The sequence below is a fragment of the Pseudopipra pipra genome, chromosome 19, assembly GCF_036250125.1.
Source record: "Pseudopipra pipra isolate bDixPip1 chromosome 19, bDixPip1.hap1, whole genome shotgun sequence".
Lineage (NCBI taxonomy): Eukaryota > Metazoa > Chordata > Aves > Passeriformes > Pipridae > Pseudopipra > Pseudopipra pipra.
In genome coordinates, this window is record NC_087567.1 from 9,891,131 (window position 1) to 9,903,790 (window position 12,660).

The 12,660-nt window shown below is 40.2% G+C and overlaps 1 protein-coding gene across 4 annotated transcripts in view; it reads left to right on the plus strand.

Moving 5' to 3' along the window:
- The window catches only part of CEP112 (centrosomal protein 112), a 155,072-nt gene that overhangs the window by 84,251 nt on the left and 58,161 nt on the right, over window positions 1-12,660 (plus strand). For all 4 annotated transcript variants that reach the window (XM_064676103.1, XM_064676102.1, XM_064676104.1 and 1 more), the window contains one exon: window positions 11,848-12,078. In XM_064676103.1, coding sequence (XP_064532173.1) covers window positions 11,848-12,078 — 231 coding nt within the window. The remainder of the gene's footprint in view (window positions 1-11,847; window positions 12,079-12,660) is intronic.

Consider the following 12,660-nt stretch of genomic DNA (forward strand, 5'->3'; position numbering starts at 1 on the left):
CATTTTTTTAATTATAGTCCTTCTTTCAAGTTGGGAACATGGTTGGTTTAAATGATGCTGTCCTTTCGTTTTCAGCCACCCAGCTGCGGTTTGAATAAATTGATGTGGAATCAAAGGCGGGACTTTAAAGGGAAAAGGTTTGATGGACTTGGACTCCGAACCAGATGAGGTTTTATGATGAAAAGGGTTTAATCCCAGCACAGGCATCGCTTCTATCAGTCGAGCAGTACAAAGCGATTCATATATATAGGTTCACCAGAAATGATCTTTTTTTTTTTTTTTTCTTTTTTTTTTTCTCTTTTTTTTTTTTTTTTAAACAGCACAGATCTCTTCAGGACTTGCAAATGTGGCATTAGCTAATATTCAGAGAGCTGATTTCCTTTCATCCACCAGAAGCTTATGATTATAGTACAGTTCTCGAATTGGAAATGAGAGCTGCAACACAGATTTAAAGCTCTGCTGTCTGATTTGTATTCAATATACATGTCACTGCGGGACAAGCCAGTCTAGGCCGAGCTGGTTCAATAGAGGCAAAAACAGTTTCAGCATCTGAAATTCTGGGGAGGGGAGAAGGTACCAGTAATTCTTACCTGCTCTACCTGAGTATTGTGTGGGGTACTTAGTAGATTGCTGTCATTTCTAAGGTTGTGCAAAACAAACCCCTCCTTTGGCATCTTTTGCATCAGAGGCTTCCAGAAAATACTCAGCATTAATCAGTAATGGCTCCTAATGTAGCCATTTATATGGAAGGCAATGTTTGTTTTCCTGTGCCTGCTTTTCAAGGAGGTTTAGCAGAGAGAGCCTTGCTATTCCTTTATAGCCATAGCCTTCATTAATGTGGTAATTAGGTATGGGGAAACCCAAAATCTTGTGTCTCACAAACCCATCAGAAGCCATTTGTCGAAACTACCACCTCAAGGTATTCAAGAAATAATCTTTCTCCTAGTTCCCTGATCTTTGTGTTAGTAGAAATGTGGTAGATAGTCATCATTTCTTACTTTCTCATAATAAGACTGTGTCCTTCAAAACAGTGATGCTTTCCAGAGAGTAAAGCAGCAGATTTCAAAAGCCTGCAAATTATGTCCTCTTAAAAGACTGTGCTTCACTGTAGTACAAAAAGGAGACAGCTCCATTTGGTGCTCTGCTTCCAGTCAACAGTTTCTCCTTCAAACCCTTCCCACAGCTGTTGTTCCCTGCCAGAGTGTTCAATTTATAAGTTACACATTGTTCCTGTCTCTTAATGCAATTTTGATGTCGTGTTTTGGGTTTTGGTTTTGTTTTTTTTTTTTGAGAGGAGGGGGTAGTAAATATAAACATGGACCTGTATAAATGGATGTATTTAATGGCTTATTTTACTTTACTGGTATTTCATAGAATCTGAATGTTTAGCATGTATTTAGATTTTGCATTTAAACTGCATATAAATATTTATTCGAAGTACAGTAGATTCAAAACAGTTGCATAAATAAATCTGAAGAAATTCCTGCCTCAGGATGCAGTGGCCTATTTGTCATTCAGAAAACGAAGTGGCATCAGCTGAATTCAAGGACAAACAGAGAAGGATGAAAAGGACAGAGATCAATGTAAAGGTGCCAGAGGAAGATGCTGAGCCAAAAAACCTCTCCATTTCAAGAAAAGAGATGTTATGCACACAGTTCTCACTTAGTTTGGACAGATCACCCTGTGATTGATCTCATCTCTCTGAACTGGTAGCTGTGGAGTAGGAGGCTTCCAAAAGGTCTCTCAAGTCAGAAGAGCCACTGTTGAGGTGAGGGGAATAGGGAAACCAGCACTTGAAGATGAAGGTGCAGAGAGGGAGGCTTGAAACAGCATCAGCTCTGTGTGTGTGACATTTGGTACCATCATCTGATGCCCTTGACTCCAGCCTAACATCTAGGCTAGACTAAAGACCTCCTTCTCTAGGATTTCCATCCTCTGATGTAGGTGACACATTTATCTGTTTGACAGCAGGATTGACCCTAAAGATAGTCAACTGGAATATCCTCCTTGCAAGGAGGAGTTGGTTTGAAAAGGAGAAAGCCAGATGTTGGATACCTGTGTGTAATTCTGCATCTCATCTGTGTAAGCAGCTACTGTATAGACAGGAATTTACAGGAATTTACCACAACTCATTGATCAACAGAAATCCTGCAGCCATTGTCACTGGTTGAAACGAGGGATCTGTTGAAAGTTAGAAGCTGATTATTTCTTTAAAGCCTACAACCTGTAAGTGCCATGATTTTTATTTCTGAAGCTGCTGGATTCAGGATTTCTGCCCACAAATATTGCCATTCATGACACAGAGAACAAGGGCTTCATGTCTGGTTAAAGACTGTCCCCTTTAGTACAGCAGGGTGACATCAGTAACGAGAGAGGTTCCTGGTGTGTCACCTTCTTTAGCAGAGCAGAAAAGGACTCACAGGCTGGTGCATTGAAGTCTTTAATTGTTGGCCCAGAGAATAACAGCATTGGCTTCTTTAGTTGGCTTCCTGTGATTGTGCTGGAATTTTGTAAAATTTATCTTTTCCACTTTATTACCAGTCAGGGTAGAGCTTGGACAGAGGCACCAACTTGGAGTCTCCTCAAGTGCCTGTTGAGGGGCTGGTCGTGGCAGATGGACTGACTGGGAGCTGCTGCCCAAAGTTGGCTTTTCTACAAGTAGGAGCTTCAGGAGTTGGGAGATATTTTATGCATGAACAGCTTATTAATAAGGCTTTGTGTCTGCATCTTGTCTCTTGTTTCTCCTGTCAGGTTTTGCATCCGATGCCGTTTCCGTTACGGTCTCCATAAAACCCGTATGGGCTGTGTGGGGTAAAACTTCTGGAATATTCAAAATAGGTTTGTTTCAAGCAGTTATTTAAACAAATGCATCCAAAAGAAAAGTGTGTGATGCTTTTCTAGGTGTTTTTTTGGGCATAGGGTTGTTTGGGCTTTTTTTTCACTTACAGTGAAGTTTCTTCAATAGTTGACAGAGCAAAGACATTTCTCACAGACAATGCAGCCTCTTCCTCTTCTGGGGACAAATTGGGAATTATAATACATTTAATTTTGCTGCCTCATAGAGATGAATGTCTGTAGTAATCCTTAAATCTGTAATGCATCATGTCTGCATTTAAATCAGAATTACGTGTTGTTCAGGAAATGTTAATGCTTTTAAACTTAATGTGTGGAAAATTTAAATGCAAATGTTTGTTAAAAGCTTTGACTTAGGAGATGCTGGACACAGAAATTGCCAGATTGCCATGTGGTTCTTTCCAGGCCACCACAGAGATCTTTAGCCTCCATTTCTGTATTCCATTGAGGGAAAGTCCTGTCCTTCCTGGAATATCAGGAGCTTTTCCTCACTTTCAGAACAAGCTTTACTTCAATGTTATTTCAGAACTGAAAGGAATATTTTCCTTTCAAATCCTGAGATACAAATATTAGAGCTTTAGAGTTATTCGTAAGGAAAACGGGGAAGACTAAACACATTTGGTACAGTTTTCATCAATCATCATTGAGGGATAGATTGTTATGATTTGTATGATGCAGAAAACCTGGTATTACATGTAGATTTTCATTTATTATTTTAGCCACTCTGTATTTTATCTGTGTGTTGCTCTCATGAGTTATTTTAGGGGATCACTGCATTAAACAGATATTTATGGCCAGTTCATTTTTTTTTATCTCCATCATATTTAAGTTCCATTAATGCAGTTTTGTAGATTGTTATGTGCCCATGTGAGTGTCTCCATTAAAATTCTTAGTAGAAAGACAGAAGGAAATGAGTCCTTTCCTGGAAGGTCTCTCAGCAGTCTTATTCAAATCTTTGTGTTTGTACAAAGAAGAACACAAATGTAAACATTTCTTTCATCAGATAAAAGGAGAGGAGAAAGAAAGCTGGGTGTTTTAATTTTTGACTCACTAATCTATTTCAAAGCAAATACAGTAAATCAGGTAATGAGAAACTATTCTGGATCTGTCTGCCAGGCAAGAGGGCCAAGTCTGTTACAGGTCTTAGAACTGTTAAATGGAAAATGTATTTACATTTATCTCAATTTCAACGTGGTAAGTAATCCTTTCACTCCCCAGTGCACTGCATTGTTTTTATTGCACTTGTAAGCTCAAGGTTCTTCTGTTTGACTAAAACTCATTTTATTAGGAAGGCAGTGACAATAACCAACCTATATGAAGTTCTGCTTTCTAGCTGCTGTTAACTAAATTGGAATCAAATGTACTTATGTAAATTAAGAAATCAAAATAAGCTCTGTTAATTTTAAGCTCTTTGTGGAGCTGTTCAAATGGATGTCTGATTTCCTTTCTTTCTTCCCCCTCTTTTTTTTTTTTTTTTTTTTAAGCCTAGTTTGTAGCTTAAGTGCCATTTACATTAACTGGTATTTAGGCAGCTAAGTGGCTTCTGTAAAAGTCCATATCTGTTTCAGAGCACTCCTTTTGGGACAGAAAATCATCAAAAATCGTGTTTTGCTTGATGTCACATTGCAGCAGATCTCAAAAATGTGCTACTCCTTTCTCAGGTGTAGAAACAAGAGTGGGGCCAATATGTTCAGTGTAGCTTTTCCTACTGGCATTTTGATAGCTGGGCCTTGCTGGTTCCTTTTCAGCCTTCAGAAATACATGGCAGAGTTAGCAAACAGTTTGGGGGTTGGGTTACCTGTGGAAATGTGTGTTTATTTGTAGGAATGACATGGGAAGGCTCATTTTTCATTAATTTTATTGAAAATGGAGCTAAGCAGAAGGTAACTATTGTTCTTCATGAGTCAACACTTTCACTGTGTTTCAGGAAAATGCTTAAGCTGTAGAACAAGAGTAGACAAGAGCAAATACATCACTAATAAGTAAATTCTAGTCTTAAAGAGTGTTGGACTGTTCTTGGGACCGTGTTAAGTGCAAGATTTGGGGTGAGGGGGGTGTTCACCATAGTTTGGACATGAAGAGGAGAGTGATGTTTAGCTCTGTACAGGTAAGGTGGTGTTAAACCTGCTCCCCAGCCCTGACTGACACCCTGGTAGATACAAAATAAGCAGGGTTAGTTGTAATATACTTCATAAATGTTAGAGGCATTTTTCAGAGCATACATGCTGGAACAGTCCACGTAAAGAATCTGACCAGGGAGGTTTGACCTTTAAAAGCAGCTTAATGCTGGTAAAATTAATAGAATAAATATGTAAGTTGGCAGCTCAACACCTCACTTTACAAGCCCCAGTGGATGTTTCCAAGAGGGATGTCAGGGGTACATTTGCAAAGGTGAGAAAGGCTGAGTTTGTGTGGAGATGGAGTCAATAGGCCTTTGCATAAGCCCTGGAATATGGAGATTGGGATCTGACACTGCTGAACAGTAAATATTTTACCCTTAGCTGCCACCTGCACTGCTGTTACTGAAGTTTTTTTGACACTGGATATTCTGTTTGAGTCTAGAGAACTGCCACTCCTCATGTGCTGGGCAGGTTAGTGAGTGCAGCTTTGGTTTTTTTAAGTTCTGCAAGACCTAAACTTGATCTTATCCAGCCTGAGTTATGAACTGTGAACATTTCATTTATGGATGTATTAATAACTTCACCCCATCACTGCAATGTAGTCATATACAGGATATATATGGGAGATATATATATATATATGTAGGATGAAGATGGCTCCTAGTTAAGAGTTGTGCAATAGCAGCAACATTCTGGACAGAACTTTTTTCCCCTCAGGAGCAGGAACACTTCAATATGCACAAAATACTGTATAAATATATAATAAAGTGCATCTTTGAGTATTGAAGCTGATACTTTTGTGTTTCCAGAAAGTCCTAGACCACTGACCAGGACTGCCTGTAGTGATGAGGGTGGTGGCTTCCCTGATTTCCTCTGGAAGAGCTTGCACAGCCCCATGCTCTTTGGAATGATCTCAGGAGCTCTTAGGAGCTGAGCCCAACCTGTTGGTCACTGAACTGTTGCTCATTTTCACTTCATTTCACACCATTTCATTTATCTGCCCACATTTATGGGCCTGTGTGTGCTTACCCAAAAGGCATTTAAACTTGACAGTGTAATAGATTGTGCCGTGAAAGCTAAATAGCTGTTTATTACTTAGCCCTGTTAATTTGTGCTCTGCCACATCATTACCCCTGTGATAATGTGTGTGACATTCACAGCAGTTTGCTTTGCAAATCAGATCTTATCTTTTAAAAGGTTCATAATATTGACAAATTGCTGATTTTACCAGTCACAAGGAAAATTGGATAATAATTTCTTAACATATTTTAATTGAATTTGCTGTGGTATAGAAAATATTTTCAATGTAGCTGTTTAACATGGGCGTAATTTAGTTCATTACAAAGCTTGATTTACAAGATGACTTTAAAAACTTAAATGACTACATTTCAATGACTCTTGAATTTAAAATACAACTATTTTAAAGTATTGGTTTGGTGAGTTGGACTCAGTAGGATGCTTTGTGGATGAAAAGATAGAGATCCATTAGCACTGTGCCTGGTCCTTGGTTGCTGAACTCTTATATCTCTTAAGGATAAAAATCATAGGGACAGTTCCCCAAAACTAGAATGAGATCCCTTCTGAGGAGGAGTGTTGTGACTTGCTGAAGCTGCAGCAGAAAAACTCATTAATACAAACCAATTTTGTTTTAAACACAAATCAACATTACACACATTTGAAGTTCTTACAGCTACGCTTTTTCCTAAGCTCAGAGCTGCAAGTATATTTGTTTATTTTTCAGAATTCTTTTATGTGAAGTGCATTGGTTATTTTTCTGATGGTAGAGAAACTTGTATGATCTGTTTCCCAGCGTTTCATAAAGCTTTGTTTGCTCATAAGAAAGCTGAAGTAGTTGAGATTCCCACTTTGAGCAGATAATCCCTCTAAGGTATTTTGCAGGAGATATGTCACCAGTTGCTGTGTGACTGGGAGGGGACACTTCATCCCCCTCCTCTGGGACATTGCACTGATCCTGGGTAAAAAGGGAGTCATTGTCACCACTGAATCACTGGGTGTTTCTGCTTTCTTCCTTATTTTTCCTTTTAATTCTTCATCATCAAAGTGAGATTTGTTTTTACTACAGACTTCCTTTCCCTGCACTGGACTGATCTCCTTTCCAAAATAATCCAGTGCCCAATAAGGGATGTTATGGATACCTCATCCATCGCTGTCACACCATGGAATGAGACACAAAGAGACAAATCTCCCTTTCAGAAGGTCCAGCTGATGGTTCCCAGCACACACTGCTCATTTTAATGGTCTTCCACATGAGGAAATGCTGAGAAGGTCCTGGCACTCAGAGGCAGAAGCTGCATGTTGGTGGGTCAGATAGGACTGTTACAGGCTGATATTTTAGGTTATTATCCCAGAAAGGATCTTTGTGATACTGTAACCTCAGAGCTAAGGCCATAGCACTGCTTAGAGGTTCTGGGGGGGGTTGTTGTGGAGTTTTTTAAATGTTCCATGCAACATTAAACGCAGCAAACTGAGCCCAGTGCAGTCATCTCTGACTGAAACCAAGTTAACCCAGGGCAGAAAACTTCTGAAACTCAGTTTGAAGAGTTGTCATGAGCCACCAGAGAAATGCAGAGGTGTTTAAGCAGCTGAGTGCAGCTTGAGCAGCCTGAGTGAGGAGCAATGAGGGTTATTGCAGCTTCCTCTGCTGGGAGATGTTACTCACTTACTGTAAATCCGCTGAGGCAACACCTCAGTGACTGTAGATCTGAGCCTTGGGGAATAGGTCAGGAGTGGATTTGATCTGAATTCTCCACTGCCTTGTTTCTGTGGCTCTGAAGTGCCCTTGCCCGTGTTTGAAGCCGTGTGGGGATGGGGTGGATGTGGTTTGGTGTGTCATGTGCTGGGAGGGGGACGGCGAAGTCCGTGTGTTCCGTGGCCCTGAGTGTGAAGATGTGCTCATGCCTCTTCCTCAGAATCTGATCCAAGGAAATGCTTCATGGGGGTGATGTGGGGGCTTCTGAAAAATAAAGGGAAAATGTATTATCCTTGGTTTTAATTAGCCTGTGGTCATTGGGTCCGTTTCTCCTCTCTGTTGCACGTAGCTGTCACAGTTTCAGACATCACCAGCAGATTTTCATTAGAATTTTTTGCCAACTTTATGTTTTCTTATGCAATTTACTTTTTAAAATTAAGAGCACATGTATTCCTTCCAAATAACACGTGGTACGTTTATTGGCATTTTAAATAGGCCAAAGTGAGTGACCAACCTTCTTCTTTTTCTTTCAAGTCTATTTTTTTCCCTGCAGGCAAATTGCTGTGGGCTCATGACCCACCCTTTTTATGACACTTATTTCGGCACAGATATTCTTAGTTAGAATTCTGAGTTATTGCTTTGAAACAGAAATAGAAATCACCACCTTGGCCAGCAGTTTCTTCAGCCATGGGACATACAAGTGTGCCATATAAAGTCATATGAAACCTCTACCCTGTCACACAGTTTGTGTATTTGTCTTTCTGTTCCATTTGGGGTACTGTGTAAGCCAGTGTTGCCTTTCTGTTTGTTGTCCTCTATGTGGATTAATAGTAATTTTACAAAATGCTTCCTCATTTGGGGCATGTTCCTGTGGTGTGGCCGTCCTGGGACTTGCTGCAAACTTCTGCATCCTTTCCAAAATAGATACCAATCTCTTTTATTTCATGGACTTGTACCCACACAACTGAAATAAAGACTCCAACACATTGATCCATAAAAGAAAGCAAACAGCAATAACCTTTTGGACCTATTACATGCTGTGAGTCTTTATTTCTTATGTTTGATCCAGTTTAGTACAATAATGATTTGCTCAGATGGAGTGTTTAAGATGTGTATTTCTCACAGCAGCTCTTGTACCCAAGTTCTTGTTTGGACCATGCAAACCATTTTTGGTTCCCAAACAGAGCAGCCAGGGAAAAATTTAAGAAACCAATACTGAGAAAGAGGATTCAGTTTTCCAAAGAAAGCAAGCAAACCTTGTGCCTTTGGATCTGGAGCATGAGAAGTGAGGTTTTGTAACTGCAGCTCTTATTTTCTCACAGAATCGTTAAAAAAGACAGTCACTCATAAGTTTTATATTTCGTGGATTTTTCACAACTGAGAATTAAGTCATCTTGGGGTTTTTTCCTTCCTAATTTGCCTACATTTAAGTCTAATAATAGTTTATTAAACCTGGCATGTGGAATAGCAGAGTCTTAGTGCTGGAAAGTTTGGGATTCATTTCCCTCAGCACTTGAAGATCTCGTGTCACACAGGGTTGTCTCAGGCAGGGAGTTGTTCGGGTGTAATCTGCTTCTGCCACTGACTTTGTTTATGAGAAGACCTAATCTGGCTGTGAGAACTGGACTTATTTGAAAGTAATTGACAGGAACTGTGGCTGTGATCCCCAATATAAGCTTTTTCCAGTCACTTTGGGGAGATTAGATGTCTCTTAACATCATCTTACTGGCAGTGAAGTTGCTCCAAAGGGACTCCTTTAATCATATTAGTTTCGCTGCCATCACCCCGTCTCCAGAGCCTTTCTTCTCTCCTAATAGAACCAAATCTGCTTTTGCCATCTATTAGGTCCAACATTAATGCTCCTTTGCATATTAATTACTGTTACTTTACCTATAACACTCAGCCCACGATCAGCTGGCTCCCCATTTGGGATCTGAAGGCTGGGAGCTGTTACTTTCTCCTCCTGGCAGTAGAAAACACTGTATTGTGCCATTTCATTTTCTACTTTTTTATAAGAATCATTAATAAAGAATGAAGTAAAGCAGAAAAGACGTAACAATTGAGTCAGGAATTCGCCCAGCCTTTATTTTGGCTTGCAATGTCATTTATGAATGAATTTTCCCTGTATTATAAAACGTTAGCCCTGGTTTCTTATCCTAAATATTTTAACAAACTTTTTAGGGAACTTCTGAGGGATATAATATCTTAGTTTCACTTATGTGTGTGTGGAGGGTGTAGTTGGAGGAAGCTTTTCATTTTAAAAAAGAAAGAAGGGGGTGAAAAAAAACCAGAAGGAAAGTGGTAATGGTGGGGTAATGAGCTCTCAAAAGGAGCTCTCACAGATTAAAAGATAATTGTGATTATTCCAGGCAGGACTTGCACTGGGACAGCTGTTGAAAAACCCAAATGTCAGTTTGGAACTCAGACCATATCATCCAACAGAAATTGTAGTTATTATCTTCACTGAGTTAGTGTTTCTCTGGCTAAGGGAAAGCCAGACAGGCTGTCATGTTTTTGTGATCTTGAGATGAAATAATTTTCCGAAAGAATTATGAAAGCACATTGTGGATTATAATTATAGACTAAAATGTACTTTACGTTTTTAGCCTGTATACGGATTTAATAAGAAATTAAACATGTGTAGAGGAAAAGCTCAGGAGAGGAAGGAAAGGATCTAGTGCAGATTACACTATATGAAACATATGTTTGAGATAATGCTGATAGAGCTGAAATATGTGGCCTGTGTTAGAGTTCTGTATACAAATGACATGCTCATTCCTTCTCTACCATACACACAATTTTACCTTTGACACAGTGGGGAGCAGTGCCAGTGAGTAATTAAGAAAGCATGGAAGCCAAATAAGTTTCTGAGGGGGTTAATATTGTTTCATACATGTTACAGCTGTGATAGCTGAAGGACAAACTGAAGGTTTGAAGGGAGATGACATCTTTGTTACACCAGATAGTTCAAATAGCTGGAAAAACGGGCAAACTTTCAAGCCTTGATTTTTTTTTTTAATTTTTTTTTTTTCCTCTCTCAGATCACAGTATTTATAACAATCTGTCTTGGGAGATTAATGTTCAAGGCAATAGATCTGATAGTCATTCATGTCCCAACTTTGGTCAGAAATGGATGTTTCTTTTTCAAAGTTTTGTAGTAATGTGGTTCTCAGACACTGCAGATAAATGGTTTAGCTGAGTACAGACGGTGTATTAAAAGTGTCTAAAGAAGAAAAATAGCAGTTGGAAAGAAAGACAAGCTCAGAGCTCTAGAATCAGTATTCTGGCATTCCAGGGCAATGGGAACTTTAAATATACACTAGTTTTCATCAGATTTTTTTTGTGAAGTCTTTAATAAGCTTGAGCTGAGTCACCTGCATTTGTTTGGTAGAACATCAGTTTCTTATCTCAGTATTATCTCATCCTCTCTGATGGAATTCCAGGGAACTGCAAAGTTACTTGTGAAGCAGGAGGAAAGAAGGGGAAATAACTGTGTGAGGGTTTAGTGAAAATGCTAATTTTCAGAATTATATTTATGAATGAAAACATGGATGTGCTTGCACCATCATACATTCCACTTTTCTGTAGGGACAATGCTTTGTGTCTCAGATGTGATACTCTCGTACTTTGGTTGAGAACCTGGGGAAGAAATTGAGTTAAAAAAGTAACTAATAAGAGTTATATGCAAGTGTACATCTGAAGTAATAAATGTGTACCTACTACTACTACTGTAAAATAACAGAATGTATTCTGTCTAATGAGGAGTAGCACAGTTTTATCTCTTATCATTTTGATTCTTCAACCCTTTGTGTTCCTACATCAGAGTCTGGGAGCTGTTGATAAATGATTGATGATACCTCATTAAAAGGGGGCAGATGATTTCTTAAGGATAACAGAAGAAGGCATGGATAGAAGTTACAGTGATTATATGCCACAAACTAAATTTCTTCACCTATGGGGGCACCCCCTCCAAAAATGCCAACCTTGCCAATGCTTTGGGCAGGGGGGAGCTGTTTTCATCTGCAGGCACGAAGAGAAAGGGAAGAGAGGCCAGGAGAAGGGCTGGAGCATCCTTTGAGTGCTGCTAACACCCTTTCTAAGAAAATCAAGTGGCTTTTATTTTGTGGCTTTGGGTTTTCTCACTTAGTTTGTTCTTTCTCGCAGGTTATCTGTAACCTGGAGAACCAAATCCTCAGGCTGAGGGAAGAGCTCATTCAGGCAAACTCTCTGAGGAACCAGCAGCTGCTGGACCTGAGCCGTCAGAGGGACGAGGAGAAGCTGAAGGCAGCTCGAGAAAAGGAGGCCACAGTGAACAAAATGAAGATGGAGACAGAAAAAATGATCTTAGACCTGAAGAAGAGACATGCAGCTGAGACAGAGAAGGTCTTGGACAAGGTGAGAGAGTCACATGGGGCAGACCTGTGGGGTGTGGGGAGAGGGGAACAGTCACCCCAAAAGTCAGCTAAGCAAAGCTTCCCTGGGGGGAAATGTTTAGGGGACGCTTGAGCTGGAAAATCAGATGTCTGCTGTAGATCTGCCCTCTGTGGTTCTGTGATGAAAACCTTCCCCTGAGCCATGGCTGTGATCTGAGCCCTGGCAGAGGGACTGGGAGCATCTCCAGCCCTGGGAGAGGGACTGGGAGCACCTCCAGCCCTGGGAGAGGGACTGGGAGCACCTCCAGCCCTGGGCAGCACCCAGAGGGCAGGGGTGGAAGGTGCCCTGAGGTGCTTGGGAGCCAGCAGGACTTTAAAAACACAGGTGATTTCACAGGTAAGGCCAGCCAAGGACCCAGCTAATCACTTCTTCTTTGCTGGAATAAGGAGTAGAAAGGGTGGTTCAGCCTAACCAAGCTTTTTGTCCCTTAAAAAGAAGGTGAGTTCCTAAGGAGGCAAAAACTCAGGCTAAAACTGCGAGGAGATTAAATCTGGTTGCTAATGATGGCTGGTCTGATATTGCCTGTGTGCATTAAGTGAGCAA